This window comes from Tursiops truncatus, chromosome 9, assembly GCF_011762595.2.
Source record: "Tursiops truncatus isolate mTurTru1 chromosome 9, mTurTru1.mat.Y, whole genome shotgun sequence".
Lineage (NCBI taxonomy): Eukaryota > Metazoa > Chordata > Mammalia > Artiodactyla > Delphinidae > Tursiops > Tursiops truncatus.
Genome location: NC_047042.1, coordinates 49832670 through 49853537, shown reverse-complemented (window position 1 = coordinate 49853537; position 20868 = coordinate 49832670). Strand labels below are relative to the sequence as shown.

Sequence of the window (20868 nt, the reverse complement as noted above, 5' to 3'; positions counted from 1 at the left end):
AAATGGGGAAAGGTAAACTAATTTGGTAATTTACCCAAATAATTTTGTGGTGGGGTTGACTTTATGGTGAATCCACTTGTCTGTATTTACTAGAGAATATGAAAATTTCCCAAATGCTACTGAATAAATAAAGTTGCATCAAAGACAACAACAACAAAAGATTCTACCAACTGTAGAATTTTATAACTCTTGAACACTAGTGCATGCTTCTACTTAGGTGAGTTTTACTTCTCTGAGAAAGCAGTAAGTTTAAAGTGTTTTGTGTATGTGTTTAATATATATATATATTCATTAGATATAAAGCAATTCTATATGCCAGTACTTTATTCCTCTTTAGGCCAGAGTTTTTCAATTTGCAAGTCTCAACCCATGTATGGGTAAGAATTTCATTATTTGTGTGAAATAGAATAAAAGAGAAAAATGTCAGAGAATATCACATGTGGTAAGAGTAGGTGTTTTGCGAAACTTTAGTTTCAGCCATGTGCACATATGGACTAGATCATGATGGAAAATGTATTACTCTGGGTTGTGGTGAAAATGTTTTGAAAATCAGTGGCTTAGCTCTCAGCATTTTTACTTTCGTGAAGAAGCTGTAGCATTCTTTTTAACTGACACTGATTCCTACAAAATATCTGACCAGAATAAATGTCTAGCCAAAATGCGTCATTTCACCTTTCTGTCTAAAACCTCTAAAAATTTCCCTTTCAGCATATGGTTGATGGTATTTGTTATCCTGGAATATTCTTTGCTTTCTGTTGTTGATTTGTTTGATTCTTGGAAATTTCCTGGGAGGCTGAGTCCTATACCAGTTCTGTAAAAAATGTCAGGTTGCCTAGAAAATGGGTAGACTCCATGACATAATGCCTTTGTCTAGTGTTTACATTTTATATATATTTTTTCTTTATATTCATGAGTATTCAGTATTTTACTAGGGGAATGTAAAATGTCCATTTAATTTAAGAATCCATGCTTCTGGGACTTCCCTGGTGGTCCAGTGGTTAAGACTCCATGCTCCCAATGCAGGGGGCCCAGGCTTGATCCCTGGTCAGGGAACTAGATCCCGCATGCCGCAACTAAAAGATCCTGCATGCTGCAGTGAAGATGATCCCACGTGCGGCAGCCAAGACCCAGCGCAGCCAAATAAATAAACTAAAGAAAAAGAAAAAGAATCCATACTTCTAATACCTCCTGAAACTACTGTAGATGGCCCATTTCCATTGCTTTTACAATCAAAACTGATTCCTAATCAATCATATCAGTTCTAATCTTAAAAAGTTAATGGCTAAAATATTAGATTTTGTTTTTCCCTTCTCCCCTTATTTATTCAAAGGAATAAATTTATCCCAATTTCAGTTGAAATAAGAATGATTCACTCACAAATATTTATTATTTATTGAATGATCACCAGTACAAGGTGCACTGTTCTAGATTACAGCAGCGAACAACATGCACAAAAATCTGGCCTTTTGTGGAATTTTCAATATAAAGCGGAGGCAACTGGATATAGTTAAACAAACAAAAACCCTGCAAGTTAATAGCTGGTGCTCACATTAAGTGTTCTCCGAGTCAGAGTCCTAATAGATGACTAGGTTTCAGGTTAGGAATTATTTTTTTATTTTTTATTATTTTTCTTAAGTTGTTGGAGGTAGGAGTTTATTAATTAATTAATTTTTACTGTGTTGCGTCTTCGTTTCTGTGCGAGGGCTTTCTTTAGTTGTGGCAAGCGGGGGCCACTCTTCATCGCGGTGCGCGGGCCTCTCACTGTCGCGGCCTCTCTTGTTGCGGAGCACAGGCTCCAGACGCGCAGGCTCAGTAGTTGTGGCTCACGGGCCTAGTTGCTCCGTGGCATGTGGGATCCTCCCAGACCAGGGCTCAAACCCGTGTCCCCTGCATTAGCAGGCAGATTCTCAACCACTGTGCCACCAGGGAAGCCCCAGGTTAGGAATTATTAATACTGACTAGGAAAACATCAAAGGATGATGAGATCACCACTTGGTGTCTGAAATAAAAAATAACACTGAATTTTTTGCTTATTTTAGTAACTATGAGCTATGCCTTTTAGGCCCAGGCTCCGTAGCAGAGCAGACTGCTGACCTTAAACGCGGGGTTTCCTAGAAGCTAGAAGTTCAGAAGTGGGCAGACTTCGTGAGCTACCAATAGGATGATGTCGTCCATAGCCAAGAGTCTTTTGGGTGAGGTTGGTGTTGGTTGGCTGGCTCTCAGAGGCCTGTTTTTTGGAGTGACAGCCCCTTCAAGCTAAGGTTCCCTGTCACCCAAAGACTAGTGACATGAACCCACAAGTCTTTGAGCATCTCTTTGTTTTCTAGACCAATAAAACCATCAATAAATTCCTTTTGATTCAAAGGGCCAGGGTTGGGTTCTGTTACTTACAGCTAAAAATTTGATGGATACAGAAATCAGTACCAGAAGTGGTTGCAGGCAACAGACTTTGAAGAAAATTAGGGGACATTTGGGACTGGTTATCTGCCCTAGTTAAAGGCTGAGGGCAAGGAAAATCCACTCTGTATTAAGGGATGTGAATTTGGCATACCACGACATGCAGTGGCAAAACAGCTAACTAAAATATCACAAATTATTCCCGGGAATGAAGTACCTATTGAAGAGGTTGCTGCTATGGAATAGTGTGAAACACATGAGGATTTCAAAAGGGTGAGTTGAATATAGCACTAGAGAGCTTAAAGAGAAAGACAAGCTCAGATGGTTATACTTTTAGCTCAAGGCATAGGCTGAAAATCAGGGATTTGTATGAAGGCTAAAAGAATCCCTTCTCTTTCTGAGCCATGAGGCTGAAAGTCAAATGCAGAGTTTAAAAACATTTTTTTAAATTTAATTTTTATCTTATATTGGAGTATAGTTGATTTACAATATTGTTAGTTTCAGGAGTATAGCGAAGTGATTTAGTTATACATGTGTGTATATATATATATATATATATATATATCCATTCTTTATCAGATTCTTTTCCCATGTAGGTTATTACAGAGAACTGAGTAGAGTTCCCTGTGCTATACAGTAGGTCCTTGTTGATGATCTATTTTATACACAGTAGTGTGTATATGTTAATCCCAAACTCCTAATTTATCCCTGTCCACCCCCTTCCCCTTTGGTAACCATAAGTTTGTTTTCTAAGTCTGTGAGTGTGTTTCTGTTTTGTAAATAAGTTCATTTGTACCATTTTTTTTTAGATTCCACATATGAATGATATCATATGATATTTGTCTTTCTCTGACTTACTTTGTATGATAATCTCTAGGTCCATCCATGTTGCCGCAAATAGCATTATTTCATTCTTTTTTATGGCTGAGTAATATTCCATTGTATATATGTACCACATCTTCTTTATCCATTGCTCTGTTGATGGACATTTAGGTTGCTTCCATGTCTTGGCTATTGTAAATAGTGCTGCAATGAACATTGGGGTGCATGTATCTTTTCAAAATATGGTTCTCTCCAGATATATGCCTAGGAGTGGGATTGCTAGATCATATGGTAGCTCTATTTTTAGTTATTTAAGGAACCTCCATACTGTTTTCCACAGTGGCTGTACCAATTTACATTCGCACCAACACTGTAGGAGAGTTCCCTTTTTTCCATGCCCTCTCCAGCATTTATTATTCGTAGACTTTTTGATGATAGCCATTCTGACTGGTGAGTTTATATCTCATTGTAGTTTTGATTTGCATTTCTCTAATAATTAGTGTTGTTGAGCATCTTTTCATGTGCTTTTTGGCCAACTGTATGTCTTCTTTGGAGAAATGTCTATTTAGGTCTTCTGCCCATTTTTTGATTCAGTTGTTTTTTTGATATAGAGCTGCATGAGCTGTTTGTATATTTTGGAGATTAATCCCTTGTAAGTCACTTGGTTTGCAAATATTTTCTTCCATTCTGTGGGCTGTCTTTTCGTTTTGTTTATGGTTTCCTTTGCTGTGCAAAAGCTTTTAAGTTTCATTTAGGTCCCATTTGTTGATCTTTGGTTTCATTTTCATTAGGAGGTGGATCCAAAAAGATACTGCTGCGATTTATGTCAGAGTGTTTTGCCTCTGTTTTCCTCTAAGAGTTTTATAGTATCTGGTCTTACATTTAGGTCTTTAATCCATTTTGAGTTTTTCTTTTTATCCTGGAGTATATTTGATTTACAATGTTGTGTTAGTTTCAGATGTACAAAGTGATTTAGTTATACATATATATATATCCTCCATTCTTTATCAGATTCTTTTCCCATATAGGTTATTACAGAGTACTGAGTAGAGTTCCCTGTTCTATACAGTAGGTCCTTGTTATCTATTTTATATATAGTAGTGTGTATATGTTAATCCCAAGCTCCTAATTTATCCCTCCCTCCCACCTTTACCCTTTGGCAACAGTAAGTTTGTTTTCTAAGTCTGTGTGTTTCTGTTTTGTAAATAAGTTCATTTGTATCATTTTTTTTTAGATTCCACATATGAATGATATCATATGATATTTGTCTTTCTCTGACTTCGTATGATAATCTCTAGGTCCATCCATGTTGCTGCAAATGGCATTATTTCATTCCTTTTTATGGCTGAGTAATATTCCATTGTATACGTGTATCACATCTTGTTTATCCATTGCTCTGTTGATGGACATTTAGGTTGCTTCCATGTCTTGGCTATTGTAAATAGTGCTGCAATGAACATTGCATGTATCTTTTCTAAGTATGATTGTCTCTGGATATATGCCCAGGAGTGGGATTGCTGGATCATATGGTAGCTCTGTTTTTAGTTTTTTAAGGAAACTCCATACTGTTTTCCATAGTGGCTGTACCAACTTACATTCCCAGTAACAGTGTAGGAGGGTTCCCTTTTCATTTTGAGTTTATTTTTGTGTATGGTGTTAGGGAGTGTTCTAATTTCATTCTTTTACATGTAGCTGTCCAGTTTTCCCAGCACCAGTTATTGAAAAGGCTTTTTTTTTTCCTCCATTGTATATTCTTACCTCCTTTGTCATAGATTAATTGACCATAGGTGCGTGGGTTTGTTTCTGGGCTTTCTATCCTGTTCCATTGATCTATATTTGTTTTTGTGCCAAACTCTAGCACAAAAACAGGAGTTTGATCCCACAGTTTACTGAATGACATCTATTGAGTTCATAGCCATTTTAGATCTTTTACGGAAAAGTTAAGGTGTTGATTGAAAAAGAGTTGAATCCCTGATAATTGGGATGGAGACACATGGAAGAAACATTCCCTTGAATCCCCACCCTTTTAAAATCTTTGGTGAGGCAGTCCTTATGTCCCTTGCTTGAAGACCCTGAAACGCCCCCATCTGTGAGGGATCAGCCTTGTAAAAGCATGCTCATTCTTGCATTCCAACCCTCCCTTCCATTGTCCCATCCCAGCATGCCCTAGAGAGTGAATTAAAAGTCAATCCAGGGGCTTCCCTGGTGGTGCAGTGGTTGAGACTCCGCCTGCCGATGCAGGGGACACGGGTTCGTTCGTGCTCCGGTCTGGGAAGATCCCACATGCTGCGGAGAGGCTAGGCCCGTGAGCCATGGCCGCTGAGCCTGCGCGTCTGGAGCCTGTGCTCCGCAACGGGAGAGGCCACAAAAGTGAGAGGCCCGCGTACCGCAAAAAAAAAAAATAAATAAATAAAAAAATAAAGTCAATCTGGGAGGAGAAGGCTTAGACAATAAAAAAACTACAATATTTTTCTTTTTCATGCAAATTCTAAAGAATATATGTGGAGGTAGAATATGTGTGTGGGTACTAGGCTAAGTAGGGAAAATCATAATTATTGGTCAAGTTGAATACATTAATGACTTAAAAAAAATTATTTTTGGCTGTGTTGGGTCTTCATTGCTGCCTGCGGGCTTTCTCTAATTGCAGCGAGCAGGGGCTACTCTTTGCTGTGGTGCATGGGCTTCTCATTGTGGTGGCTTCTCTTGTTGCGGAGCACGGGCTCTAGGCACGCCAGCTTCAGCAGTTGTGACACACGGGCCCAGTAGTTGTGGCTTGTGGGCTCTAGAGTGCAGGCTCAGTAGTTGTGGTGCACAGGCTTAGTTACTCTACAGCATGTGGGATCTTCCCGGACCAGGGCCCGAACCTGTGTCCCCTGCATTGGCAGGTGGATTCTTAACCACTGCACCACCAGGAAGTCCCTGCACTTTTGTTTTTAATTAATACACTTGATTTTTGATTCAGTGTGCTGTTTCAGCATCTGGGAATGTTCTAATTGATTCCATGGTTGGGTATTTGGAACTCAGACTCAATGACTCACACTGAATAAAGTTGAGGTGCCTGAAATATCTTGGTATAATATAAAGAAATCCAAAGACTTTGTGAGAAACATATGTTGAATGAATGAATGATGTACAGTTCTCCAACTTAACCACCACGCAAATCTGTCCCTCAAGATAGTGTGGGTGTCAGAAAATACTCCTCAGTGAGGCCTTATGAAATCATTGGTGCATCTGTCAGGATTGGTTTTGGCTATAATAGGAACCTACTCAGAGAAGCAAACAAGGGGTTTATCTACCTCAGGCATAAGAAGGTCTGAGTAGGACATTTAGAGCTGGTATATCAGCTCAGTGATGCCATCAGGGAACCAGGCTCCTTCTGTTTCCTTGCTCTATTGTCTGTGGTTTTCACCCTCATGTTTGCAAGATGGTTGCTGCATCTCCAGACATTGTGCCCTCATTCCAGGAAGGAAGCTTACCCCAGGGACTTCTACCTACTTATACTCATTGTCTAGATAGAACTGTTACATAGCCATGCATGGCTGCAATGGAGATTATGTCACTCAGTAATTCACTTTCCAAGGACCATAGGAAGATGGAGGTGAGGGTGTTGGAATGGTTGTTGAATGAGTCAGTCTGTAGAATCTGCAACAATCGATGAGAACACAAGTGGGAGATACTGTAGTAGAAACATGCTGATTTCAGTGATGATGGATCCTGGGGCAGCAGGGGTGAGGTCAGGTAGCTGCAATGTGAGAGGCCAGGTGGATGTGGGTACTATAATCAACAGCAGAGCCAGTGCATTAATTACAGCAGTCTGACCTACAGGGATCTTTGGTGTTGCCTAACTGTGGGGTCCTTAAGACCAAAATAGATGGTCAAAGATGCTACCTGATTTTTATTATTTTAAAAACTCTCTGTTAGTAAACAAAGGCCTGACTTAAGTCTTCGCAATATAGTCATGGCCCCTGACCCAACCTCAGGTCTAGGTCAGACCAAGAATGCAGGAGAAGTCAAGTGTCTAGGGAAATGGCCCTGTGATAACATCATGAATACTTGCTACGGATCTTCCTTCCTCTAAGTCTTCCCCAAAGGACCCAAAGCCACTCACCAGGCCATTTCCCAGGTGTCCTGAGAAATAACCAGACCTTCTGGGGATTAACAGATGCTCGGTCTGCATCAGCATGATTTCCCAGAGACCCAGAACTCCACTGTGAATGCATCAGAGTGAAGGCATTTCTGCTATACTGAGGGGATAGCCTTGACGACCAGTAGAGTAGGAAATCATCCCAGGGAGCAGATTTTCTGAACTTGTCTCTTCCATTTTGCCAGGAGGTAGAGATGTCTGATATAGAAATCCATGCTGATTCATAGACAGTGGCTAGTAACTTAACTAAATGATCAGATTTGGAAACAGCATGATTGGAGAAGGGGCCATGAGGAGGTCTGGGAGAAAGGTATGGCCAGAGTTCTTGAAATGGATTCAGAGTGAGAATGTTTGTGTCCTGTGTGAATGCTCAGCTAAAAGTCCTCAGTGCTTTTAATAATGAGGTGCTCTAGATGACCTCTCTATGGATATCAATCAGCCTTTGTTTCCAGCTACCCAGTACTTGTTTACTGTATTCCTGAACAAAGTGGCCATGGTGGCCAGGATGGGGGTCTATGTGTGCTCTACAATGTGGCTTTCCCCTCACTGCAGCTGACCTGACCATCCACCTACCCTGACAGCCTACTAGTATGCAGCAATAACCACGTAGGTACATACCAGGGGATGCCAGCCCGTGCCTGGTGGAAGGTTGATTACATTTGTCCCTCTCCTAAAAGAGATGAGGCAGCAATTTGTCCTCCCTGAAGGTGACACATTCTGGAATTGGATTTGCCTTGTCCTCCAAAATTCTGCCACCACCATCTTTCAGGGACTCACCAGATGGCTTTCACTGTTATGCTATCCCTTACGACACTTGCTTCTGATCATGAAACTCACTTTACAGGGAATTCCCTGGACTTACTGTAAATACCCCTCACCCTGAAACAGCTGGCCTTTTGGCGAGATAACTCTGTGAGGGTAGAGTCCTCTTCTGCAAGATGTAGTGCATATAGTATATACTGTGAACCAGTGACCATGGCTTTAATAGAAGGATCTGGGAACCAAAGTGCACGGGAGAATGGCACTTCTCAGTTAATACCTAGTGACTCAAACATCTTTGCTTGCATTCCTTGTGATTCTGAGCTTTGCTGGTTTAGAGGGAAGCAAAGGTGGACTGCTTCTATGAGGGGAACATAGTGATGATTCCAGTGGTTTGAAAGGGGAGGATTACAATATTGGCTGAGTGAATACAGAGTATGACGGGAACCTTGTAATACTGAGTGTTCATGGTAAATTTAATGGAAGACATCTGCAATCTTAGGCCACCAAAGGTGCAGATGGAAATGAAGGTTTAGACCATCCCACTTAGTAAAGGCCTCTAATCCACTAAGGTGAGGGCTGAAGTCAGAGGAACATGGAATAAGTAATGGAAGAGAGAAATGAAACACATCAGCCATGGCCTCATGATTAATTGCAGAAAGGGCAATGGTTACAGCCTGTGCATTTTTCTTTGCTGTCTTATGCATTTATTTGCATATTCTACTTAGCTTTCTCCTTTCCCTTTACCACATTACTATATATAGTTTGTGCTGATAGTGACTGACTTTACAATTTAGTTCGTAGATCAGAGCACATCCAGATAAAGTCGTCATGGAGCTGGGGGAGGAATGGACATCATTCAGGCTCATGGCCTTGCAGCTGGATGTAGTATATTAGGGGGATGTCATCTCACTGCTGATTGAAGGAACAACTAAATTTATTTAAATTGTGTGTAAATTCCACATTTTCAGATAATCAGAACAGATAATTGGATCAGTAGATAGATAATTGGATATTTTATTTCCAAAACAGTCAAGAAGGTGCTAAGCATAAAGCTTGTCAGATGCAAGAAAGATGCTGAATATGCAACTGACAGTGAATTCTAAGAAATGTATTTAAATACGTTCTCTTTTTTTCTTCAAAGGAGAAAAAATCAATTATTCCATGTGGCCAATATTACTTCATTAAGGATTTAAATATATAGGTAATAAAATACAGAATCTCTTATAAGTATCCCAATTTATTCTAAAGTATTAATATCAAGTAACCCTGATCATTACATAAACACAGGTTTACCAATCTTTGATTTTATAGATTAACACATTAAGTTAAATTAAAAAGAAATGTACAGACACCATTTTCACTGTTACAACACAGGGACAAACCACCAGACATAAACACACAAAAAAATCAGAAGTATATTTTATGCCAGAGTTACTTTCTGTCCAGGTCGAAACACTGTTCCACTTTGATTTTTTCTCTTCTTTGGATTTTGAAAGCTTTCATACCTTTAAAAAAAAAAAAAAAAAAAAGTAACATTTAATACATGTAAATGCTAAACTTATAAAACAAAAAACAATGGTTTGTTTCCAAACACAATTTTTTAAGAAACAAAAGAGAAATAGCTGGAAAAAAAATATTTGCAAGAAATTAAAGGAAGTTCTTACACGTAAATTTTTTAAAGTTGAACACTCTAATAGAAAAAGAGAACAAAGGGGATGAATAGACAAGTTAGAAAAGATAAAATACAAATGGCAGGGGCTTCCCTGGTGGCGCAATGGTTGGGAGTTGGCCTGCCGATGCAGGGGACACGGTTTGTGCCCCGGTCCGGGAGGATCCCACATGCCACGGAACGGCTGGGCCCATGAGCCATGGCCGCTGAGCCTGCGCGTCCGGGGCCTGTGCTCCGTTGCGGTATAGGCCATGGCAGTGAGAGGCCCGCGTACCGAAAAAAAAAAAAAAACAAAAACCCCAACGGCAATGATTAATATATAAAACATAACTTCTGTATTTTAACTGAAGAAATGTAAAATTTTAAGATATAACTTTTTTCTTTTTTTTGTGGTACACGGACCTCTCACTGTTGTGGCCTCTCCCGTTGCAGAGCACAGGCTCCGGACGCGCAGGCTCAGCGGCCATGGCTCACGGGCCCAGCCGCTCCGCGGCATGTGGGATCCTCCAGGACCGGGGCACGAACCCATGTCCCCTGTATCGGCAGGCGGACTCTCAACCACTGCGCCACCAGGGAAGCCCAAGATATAATTTTTGTCCAATCAAATTGGCCAAGTTTAGAGAAATACTACAATATTTAACATTAGGATGCGGTGAAGCTGGTACTATAATTATATTGCTGTTGCAAAATACATTGTATGGTATTTATGTAAGACAATTTGGCAATAGATTTCAAAAGCATTAAAAAATGTGAGTACACTGTGATGCAACAATTCTACCTCTATCCCAGTGAAATAAGTAAGGATATGTGCAAACATTTAGGTATAAGAATGTTCATTATCACATTGCCTATAGTGAAAACGTGGATGCAACTTAAATGTCCAAAATTGGATGTTATGGTATATCTATATTATAAAATGACAGTAAAAACAAAGTAGTATGGGGCTTCCCCGGTGGCGCAGTGGTTGAGAGTCCGCCTGCCAATGCAGGGGACACGGGTTCGTGCCCCGGTCCGGGAGGATCCCACATGCTGCAGATGCTGGGCCCGTGAGCCATGGCCGTTGAGCCTGTGCGTCTGGAGCCTGTGCTCCACAACGGGAGAGACCACAACAGTGAGAGGCCCGCATACATACAAAAAAAAAATAATAATAATAAAGTAATGTATTTAAAATGTGGAAGAATATTAAAGATGTATGTATGGATGAAAGGGGGGCTACTCTACAGCAATATGTGCAGAATGTCTTATTTTAGTAAGAGAAAACATATAAGCATACAAATAAGTATGCTTTGGGAGGTAGTGGGGTTAAGGGAAATTTCTGTTTTTTTTCCCCTTCTCTGTTTTCTGATTTTTCTGCAATGAGTACATATTATGTTGAAGGGGGGAGAGAATATGCCACCCTCAAAATGAACCACTTTGGCATGTGGATTATTTTGAGCTGAAAGGAATCAAGACCTTTCAAGCAGACTCAGGAAAAGCTTTTTAACCTCTCCTTTAACTGGCTAAAAGAATTTAGATAGGGGGCCTGCACCAGAAAGAGAGCTATTACCAGAGAGAACTTTTTTTTTTAATCTGCGTGGCAAACATCTGCTCTTCTCATCTGCTGTGAATTGCCTTCTTCCCCTCTGAAGCCCCAGGCCCCTATCCCTTTCCTTAGCTCAGGACAGTATATAAGCCTCAACTGGAGACTGCCTTTGAGTCTCATTCTTATGGGGTTCCTGTATGTACGAAATTAGTGTTTCACCTGGTAACATCTTATGTCAATTAATTATTAGATCAGCCAAAGAACCTAGAAGGGAGGAAGGGAAAATTTTTCTATCCCTACAATTTGGTACGCATGGGGGGCTCCACTGGCTGGACACCACTTGCTCTGGGGCTGCAGGTGGGAGATCCTGGGACCTCTGACAAGAGCCAGCAGATGGTAAGAATCCTTACCACGTCAATCTCCTGGAAGTGGTGAGAGTCCATTTCTAAATTTAGCAGGAGAAAAATACTTGTGTAAACTAGTTCCTTAGGAACAGTGACTCTGGAAAAGAGCTGTTCTGAGTACTTTTGTTTTCTATTGATCCACTTCCTCCATGGTTATTGTTTTCTTCTTCTTCTTTTTTTTTTTTTTTTTGCGGTACGTGGGCTTCTCACCATTGTGGCCTCGCCCGTTGCGGAGCACAGGCTCCGGACGCGCAGGCCCAGCGGCCATGGCTCACGGGCCCAGCCGCTCCACGGCATGTGGAATCTTCCCGGACCGGGGCACGATACCCGTGTCCCCTGCATCAGCAGGCGGACTCTCGACCACTGCGCCACCAGGGAAGCCCTATTGTTTTCTTTTGTCCCTAGTTTTTGTGTCACTTTTCATAAGGAGGAAAGCCATAGTGTAGAAATGCAGGCATAGGTCCTCTGAGCCTGTTGTTCCGGCCAGCCTCACAGACTGGTGACTTCACAGTTCTAATGGACCTGCATCTGTTTAGACAAACTTTGCTGTGGGTCCCTTATATTTAAAAAATGGGTGAGGTTTCCCCTCGTCTTGTTCTGTCTTGAGAGCTTGGCTTCATGACCAGTGAAAATATTCTCTCTGGCTTAACCAGAGAGAAGCCAGCCAGAAGATATAAGTATCAGCTTGTAACTGGTGGGCAGCCAAATAGACTCAGGATCTGAGACATGAAGTGACAAGCAGCATGATTTTTTTCTTTTTATATATAGATCTTTATTGGAGTATAATTGCTTCACAATACTGTTAGTTTTTCTATTGTATAACAAAGTGAAACAGCCATATGCATACATATGTCCCCATATATCCTCCCTCTTGCGTCTCTCTCCCACCCTCCCTATCCCACCCCTCTAGGTGTTCACAAAGCACCCAGCTGATCTCCCTGTGGTATGCGGCTGCTTCCCACTAGTTATTTTACATTCGAAAGTGTATATATGTCCATGCTGCTCTCTCACTTCGTCCCAGCTTCCCCCTCCCCACCCCATGTCCTCAAGTTCATTCTCTATGTCTACGTCTTTATTCCTGCCCTGCCACTAGGTTCATCAGTACATTTTTTCTTTTTTAGATTCCATATATATGCACTGGCATATGGTATTTTTCTCTTTCTGAGTTACTTCACTCTGTATGACAGTCTCCAGGTCCATCCACCTCACTACAAATAACTCAATTTCATTTCTGTTTATGGCTGAGTAATATTCCATTGTATATATGTGCCACATCTTCTTTATCCATTCATCTGTCGATGGACACTTAGGTTGCTTCCATGTCCTGGCTATTGTAAATAGTGCAACAAGCAGCATTCTTTTTGTCCAACTGTGCCAGTTCTTCGGAAGTTTGTCTTAAGGTGTCCCAGCCCATAAGGGGACTTTGTTGTCTCAACCTTCATTGTCTTGTTAGTGCTGGAAAAGTCCCATTCCAGTAACGCCTGCCCAGTGTCAGAGATGAGCAGGTCTGCGACTAGAGGAATCACGCATTCTGGTGGGAATTCCGTTTTCACTATACCATTCTTACTACCTGTGACAATGAAGGTTTTTGCTTTCTTTGGCTAATTCTGGGAGTAAACTTTGTGGATCTTGTGAAAGCTACATCTTTTGCACTCTTTTGGGACACTTCTTGTGTTCATGGTTAAGCCATAAAGAGGCTTATGGGTTTGAGTCACTGTTAAGATTAATATAAGACCATATTTGTCAGTGGCCAGAGAATGGATCCTTTGAATTGGAAAAACTTCTGTTTTTGAGAAAGAAAGTGAGTGAGCTCTCATGCTAAACAACTGCATTTCCAGCAACAACTGTCTTTCCATCAACCGATGGAAAGACAAAATTATAAAGAGGACACAAAGGAGTACAACAGCCAGCCTTGGGGACTCCCTTAACAGGAAGAACAGAAATTAGACTCAAAAGAAAAATTAAAGTCCACATTCCATGTAAATCCCCCTTCTCAAAATCTGGCCCTGTCTACCTGTTTTAACTTCCCTTTCCTTACAAGATTTACAGAGAGCACTCTGGCCTGACTTCCAGGCAAGGGGTATACAGCTTACTTGTGTAGATGCTAAAAGCCAGGAAGTGAATTTAGGAGCATCACCCAGGATGGGTGGTAAGGCTAGCACTGCTGTCCTTTACAACTCCCCTGACTTTCCAGGGCCCTGTAATCAGGCTCTGCCACCTTCGGGCCTTGCCACGCAGCATCCTTTGTGTATGTAGCCTGGACTGCCACTGCAAAAAATTCATGTCCCATGGATAGGAGCAGATCCAATAAATCATAAAGACCTTTCACCTGCACTTTCAGAACGTCCTACCGAATTTAAAGGAGTTAGAAAGATTAGTGGCTATCTATAACCCCACTCACAGGGACCCTGACTGGCTGCTAAGGGGTATTCTGCCCACCTGTGATTACAGTGCAGCCATTAGACAAGCCAGATGGTAGCCGGGGAAAACCCCCCTCACAGGGTAAACAGATGACCAGAATTTCTTTCAGGTTCTTCTACAAATAATCAGGAAGTGGATCAGCTAGCTCAAAGGCAATGTTCAGGGGCTGAGAGAAGCAATAGTAGAGGCTTTTCCCCCTAAGGGGAATTGATCTAAGGTTGAATTATACATGCAGAAAAAAGGAAAGCATCTGAAGTCCTCTGAATGCTTTATCCAAAAATTTTAAAGGCATACTGCATTAAACCCTGAAGCTTCAGAACATAGGAATCTTTTCTTTAAAAAAGTTTATTGAAGTATAGTGGATTTACAATGTTGCATTAATTTCTTCTGTACAGCAAAATGACTCAGTTATACATATATATATTCGTTTTCATATTCTTTTCTATTACTGTTTGTCACAGAATATTGAATATAGTTCCCTGTGCTATACAGTAGGACCGTGTTTATCCATCCTATATAAAATAGTTTGCCTCTGCTAATCGCAAACTCCCATCCCTTCTCTCCTCTACCCCCCCTTCCTCTTGGCAATGACAGTTCTGTTCTCTATTATCTGTGAGTCTGTTTCTGTTTTGTAGATATGTTTATTTTGATTTGTATCGTATTTTATTTTATTTATTTTTGCGGTACGCGGGCCTCTCACTGTTGTGGCCTCTCCCATTGCGGAGCACAGGCTCCGGACGCGCAGGCTTAGCGGCCATGGCTCATGGGCCCAGCCTCTCCGCGGCATGTGGGATCCTCCCGGACTGGGGCATGAACCCGTGTCCCCTGCATCAGCAGGCAGACTCTCAGCCACTGTGCCACCAGGGAAGCCTGACTTGTATCGTATTTTAGATGCCACAATAAGTGCTATCATATGGTATTTGTCTTTCTCTTTCTGACTTCACTTAGTTCATAATTTCTAGGTCCATCCATGTTGCTGCAAATGGCATTATTTCATTCTTTTTTATGGCTAAGTAATATATTCCATTGTATTTATATACCACAACTTCTTTATCCATTCATGTGTCAATGAACATTTAGGTTGTTTCCATGTCTTGGCTATTGTAAATAGTGCTACTGTGAACATAGGGGTGCATGTAGCTTTTCAAATTATAGTTTTGTCCAGGTATATGCCCAGGAGTGGGATTGCTGGATGTGGCAACTCTATATTTAGTTTTCTGAAGAACCTCCATATTGTTTTCCATAGTGGCTGCACTAATTTAAATTCCCAGCAACAGTGTAAAAGGGTTCCCCTTTCTCCACACCCTCTCCAGCATTTGCTATTTGTAGACTTTTTAATGATGGCCATTCTGACTGCTGTGAGGTGGTACCTCTTTGTAGTTTTGTAATTAGTGACATTGAGCATCTTTTCATGTGCCTATTGGCCATCTGTATGTCTTCTTTGCAGTAATGTCTATTTAGGTCTGCCCATTTTTCGATTGGGTTGTTTTTTTTGTTATTGAGTTCTATGAGCTATTTGTATATTTTAGATACTAACCCCTTGTCTGTCACATCACTTGCAAATATTTTCTCCCATTCCATAGGTTGTGTTTTTGTTTTGTTTATGATTTCCTTTGCTGTGCAAAAGCTTGTAATTTTGATTAGGTCCCATTTGTTTATTTTTGTTTTTATTTCTATTGCCTTGGGAGACTGACCTAAGAAAATATTGCTACAATTTATGTAGTAATATTTTATGTCAGAGAATGTTTTCCTGTGCTCTCTTCTAGGAGTTTTATGGTGTCATGTCTGATGTTTAAGTCTTTAAGCCATTTCGAGTTTTTTTTTTGTGCATGGTGTAAGGCAGTGTTCTAACTTCATTGATTTACACGCAGCTGTCCAACTTTCCCAGCACCATTTGCTGAAGACACTGTCTTTTTTCTGTTTTATAGTCTTGCCTCCTTTGTCGAAGATTAATTGACCATAGGTGTGTGGGTTTTTTCTGAGCTTTCTATTCTGTTCCATTGATCCATATGTCTGTTTTTGTGGCAGTACCACACTGTTTTGATTACTGTAGCTTTGTAGTATTGTCTGGAGTCTGGGAGGGTTATGCATCCTGCCTTGTTCTTTTTCCTCAGGATTGATTTGGCAATTTAATGGTTCCATATAAATTTCAGGATTATCTGTTCTAGTTCCGTGACAAATGTCATGGGTAATTTGATAGGGATCACATTAAATCTGTAGATTGCTTTGGGTAGTGTTGCCATTTTAACAATATTAATTTTTCCAATCCAAGAGAGTGGGATATCTTTCCATTTCTTTGAATCCTCTTTAATTTCCTTTATTAATGTTTTATAGTTCTCAGTATATGTCTTTCATCTACTTGGTCAGGTTTATTCCTAAGTATTTTATTTTATTTTTGATGTGATTTTAAAAGGGATTGTTTATTTACATCCCCTTTCTGATATTTCATTGTTAGTGTAAAGAAATGCAACTAATTTCTGTATGTTAATCTTGTATCCTGCTACTTCGCTGAATTTGTTTATCAGTCCTAGTAGTTTTTGTCTGGAGTCTTTAGCATTTTCTGTATATAGTATCATGTAATCTGTATATAATTTTACAGCTTCCCGACCAATTTGAGTACCTTTTATTTTTCTTGTTTGATTGCTGTGGCCAGGACTTACAGTACTATGTTGAAGAGAAGTGACAGTGGGCCTTAAGACGTTCCAGATTTCAGCAGGAAGGCTTTCAGCTTTTCACTGTTGAGTATTACATTGGCTTTGGGTTTGTCATAAGTAGCTTTTATTATGATGAGATATGTTCCCTCTATACCCACTTTCTTATGGGTTTTTACCATGAATGGACATTGAATTTTATCAAATGTTATCAGATTTTTCTTCATCTATTGAGATAATCATGTAGTTTCTGTCCTTTCTTTTGTTGATGTGGTATATCACAATGATTGATTTGCATATGCTGAACCATCCTTGTGACCCTGGGATGAATCCAAATTGGTTGTGGTGTATGACCTTTTTTATGTGTTGTTGGATTCGGTTTGCTAATGTTTTGTTGAGAATTTTTGTGTCTATATTCATCAAACATATTGGCCTGTAATTTTCTTTTTTGGTTATGTCTTTGTCTGGCTTTGGTATCAGGGTGATGATGGTTTCATAGAATGTCTTTAGGAGTGTTCCTTCCTCTTACATCTTTTGGAAGAGTTTGAGAAAGATCGGTATAAGTTCTTTGCATGTTTGGTACAATTCCCCAGTGAAGCCATCTGATCCTGGACTCTTGTTTGTAGGGAGGGTTTTTTAAATTACATATTCTATTTCATTTCTAGTGACTGGTCTGCTCAAGTTATCTGTTTCTTCTTGATTCAGTTTTGGTGTGCTGTATGTTTCTAAAAATTTGTCCATTTCTTCTAGGTTGTCATGTTTTTTGGCATATAATTGTTCATAGTGTTCTCTTATTTTTTTTTGTATTTCTGTGGTATCAGCTGTGATTTCTTCTCTTTCATTTCTTATTTTGTTTATTTGGGTCTTCTCTCTTTTCTTCTTGGTAAGCCTGGACAGAGGTTTGTCAATTTTGTTTACGCTTTCAAAGAACCAGCTCTTGGTCTTATTGATTTTTTTCTATTTTTTTTTAAAATCTCCATCTTATTTATTTCCCCTCTTATCTTTACTATCTCCTTCCTTCTGATGACTTTAGGTTTTGTTTGTTCTTTATCTAATTCTTTTAGGTGGTGGGTTAAGTTGTTTATGTGAGATTTTTCTTGTTTCTTGCCTTTTGGGAGGTCTGAGGTCTTCTGCCAGCGTTCAGTAGGTGTTCTATAGGAGCAGTTCCACATGTAGATGTATTTCTGATGTATCTGTGGGGAGGTAGGTGATCTCCGCATCTTACTCTTTAGCCATCTTGAAGCTGCCCCCTCTCGTTTCTTAAAGAAGCCTGTATCGCTAAGAACTTCCCTCTAAGAACTGCTTTTGCTGCATCCCACTGGTTTTGTATGGTTGTGTTTTCTTGTCATTTGCCTCAAAGTACTCAATTTCTTCTTTGATTTCATTGTTGACCCATTGGTTTTTAGTAGCATATTGTTTATTCTGCATGTATTTTTTTTTCTTGTTTCTTTTTCTGTGGTTGAATTCTAGTTTCATGCCATTATGATCAGAAAAGACGCTTGAAGTAATTTCTATATTCTTAAATTTGTAGAGACTTGTTTTGTGCCCCAGTATGTGGTCATCCCTAGAGAATATTCTGTGTGCATTTGAAAAGAATGTGTATTTTGGGTTTTTTTTTTTATGTCCTGAAGATATCAACTAAGTCTAAATGTTCTATTGTATCATTTAGGGTCTCTGTTCCTTTATTGATATTTTGTCTCGAAGATCTGTCCACTGACATGAGTGGGGTACTAAAGCCTCCTACTATTACTCTGTTCCTCTCAGTTTCTCCCTTTATATCTGTTAGTGTTTGTTTTACGTATTTGGGTGCTCCTATATTAGGTGCATATAGGTTGACAAGCGTAATATCCTCTCCTTGTATTGATCTTTTTATCATTAGTATCCTTCCTTATCTTTCTTTATAGCCTTGTTTTAAAGTCCATTTTGTCTGATGTGAGTATTGTGAACCGTTTCCTTGTCATTTGTTTGCATGAAATAACTTTTTCCATCCCCTTTCATTTGTATCATTTTTCTTAGATTCCACATAAAAGCAATATAATATTTGTCTTTCTGTCTTACTTCACTCAGTATGACAATCTCTAGGTCCATCCATGTTGTTGCAAATGCCATTATTTCATTTTTTATGGCTGAGTAATATTCCATTGTATATATGTAACACTTCTTTATCCATTCATCTGTCGATGGACATTTAGGTTGTTTCCATGTCTTGGCTATTGTAAATAGTGCTGCAATGGACATTGGGGTGCAGGTGCTCTTTCAGACCATGTTTTTCTCCAGATATATGCCCAGTAGTGGGATTACTGGGTCCTATGGTAGTTCTATTTATAGTTTTTGAAGGAACCTCCATACTGTTCTCCATAGTGGCTGTATCAATTTACATTCCCACCAACAGTGTAAGAGGGTTCCCTTTTCTCCACACGCTCTCCAGCATTTGTTTGTAGATTTGCTGATGATAGCCATTTTGACTGGTGTTAGGTGATACCTCATTGTAGTTTTGATTTGCATTTCTGTAATAATTAGCGGTGTTGAACATCTTTTCATGTGCCTCTTGGCCATCTCTTTGTCTTCACTGGAGAAATGTCTATTTAGGTCTTCTGCCCATTTTTTGATTGTTGTTTGTTTTGATGATATTAAGCCATATGAGCTGTTAGTAAATTTTGGAGATAATCCCTTGTTGGTCCCATTCTGTGGGTTGTCTTTTCATTTTGCTTATGGTTTCCTTTGCTTTGCAAAAGCTTTTGAGTTTCATTAGGTCCCACTTGTTTATTTTTGTTTTTATTTCCATTACTCTGGGAGACAGACTGAAAAACATATTGCAGTGATTTATGTCAGAGCGTTTTCTGCCTATGTTTTCCTCTAAGAGATTTATAGTGTCTGGTCTTACATTTAGGTCTTTAATCCATTTTGAGTTTACTTTTGTGTATGGTGTTAGGGAGTGCTCTAATTTCATTCTTTTACATGTAGCTGTCCAGTTTTCCCAACAGCATTTATTGAAGAGACTGTCTTTCCTCCACCATATAGTCTTGCCCCCTTTATAGTAGATTAATTGCCCATAGGTGCATGGGTTTATTTCTGGGCTTTCTATCCTGTTCTGTTGATCTATATGTCTGTTTTAGTGCCAGTACCAAAATGTTTTGATGATTGTAGCTTTGTAGCAGAGTCTGAAGTCAGGGAGCCTGATTCTTCCAGCTTCATTTTTCTTAAGATTGCTTTGGTTATTTGGGGTCTTTTGTACCTCCGTACAAATTTTAAGACTTTTTGTTCTAGTTCTGAGAAAAAAGGCATTGGTAGTTTGATAGGGATTGCACTGAAACTGTAGATTGCCTTGGGTAGAACGGTCATTTTGACAATATTGATTCTTCCAATCCAAGAACATGGTATATCTTCCCATCTGTTTGTTTCATCTTTGACTTCTTTCATCAGTGTCTTATAGTTTTCAGAGTAAAGGTCTTTTGTCTCCTTAGGTAGTTTTATTTCTAGGTATTTTGTTCTTTTTGATGCGATGGTAAATGGGATTGTTTAACAACAAAAGATCAAAAATTCAAGAGTATAGAAATGCAATATAGGGACTTCCCTGGTGGCGCAGTGGTTAAGAATCTGCCTGACAATGCAGGGGACACGGGTTCAATCCTTGGTTCAGGAAATCCCACATGCCGCGGAGCAATGAAGCCCATGAACCACAACTACTGAGCCTGCGTGCTACAGCCCGCAAGCCACAACTACTGAGCCCGCATGCCACAATTACTGAAGCCCATGCACCTAGAGCCTGTGATCCGCAACAAAAGAAGCCACTACAATAAGAAGTCCGCACACCACAACAAAGAGTAGCCCCTGCTCACCGCAATTAGAGAAAGCCAGCACACAGCAACAGAGACCCAACACAGCCATAAATACATACATACATACATACATACATACAAAAAAATAAAAGAATCTGTCTTACAATGCAGGGGCCACTATTTCGATTCCTGGTTGGGGAACTAAGATCCCACATGCCACAGGGCAACTAACCCATGTGCCACAACTTGAGAGCTCATATGCCACAACTACAGAGCCTGTGCACCATAACAGCCCAC

General features: G+C 40.0%; 1 protein-coding gene across 1 annotated transcript in view; it reads right to left on the bottom strand.

Moving 5' to 3' along the window:
* Positions 1-9115: 9115 nt before the first annotated feature.
* Positions 9116-20868, bottom strand: part of PEX1 (peroxisomal biogenesis factor 1) — a 73619-nt gene continuing 61866 nt past the window's right edge. The window contains exon 24 of the mRNA XM_004310979.4: positions 9116-9630. Within this exon, the coding sequence (XP_004311027.1) occupies positions 9546-9630 (85 nt within the window). The 3' untranslated portion in view covers positions 9116-9545. The remainder of the gene's footprint in view (positions 9631-20868) is intronic.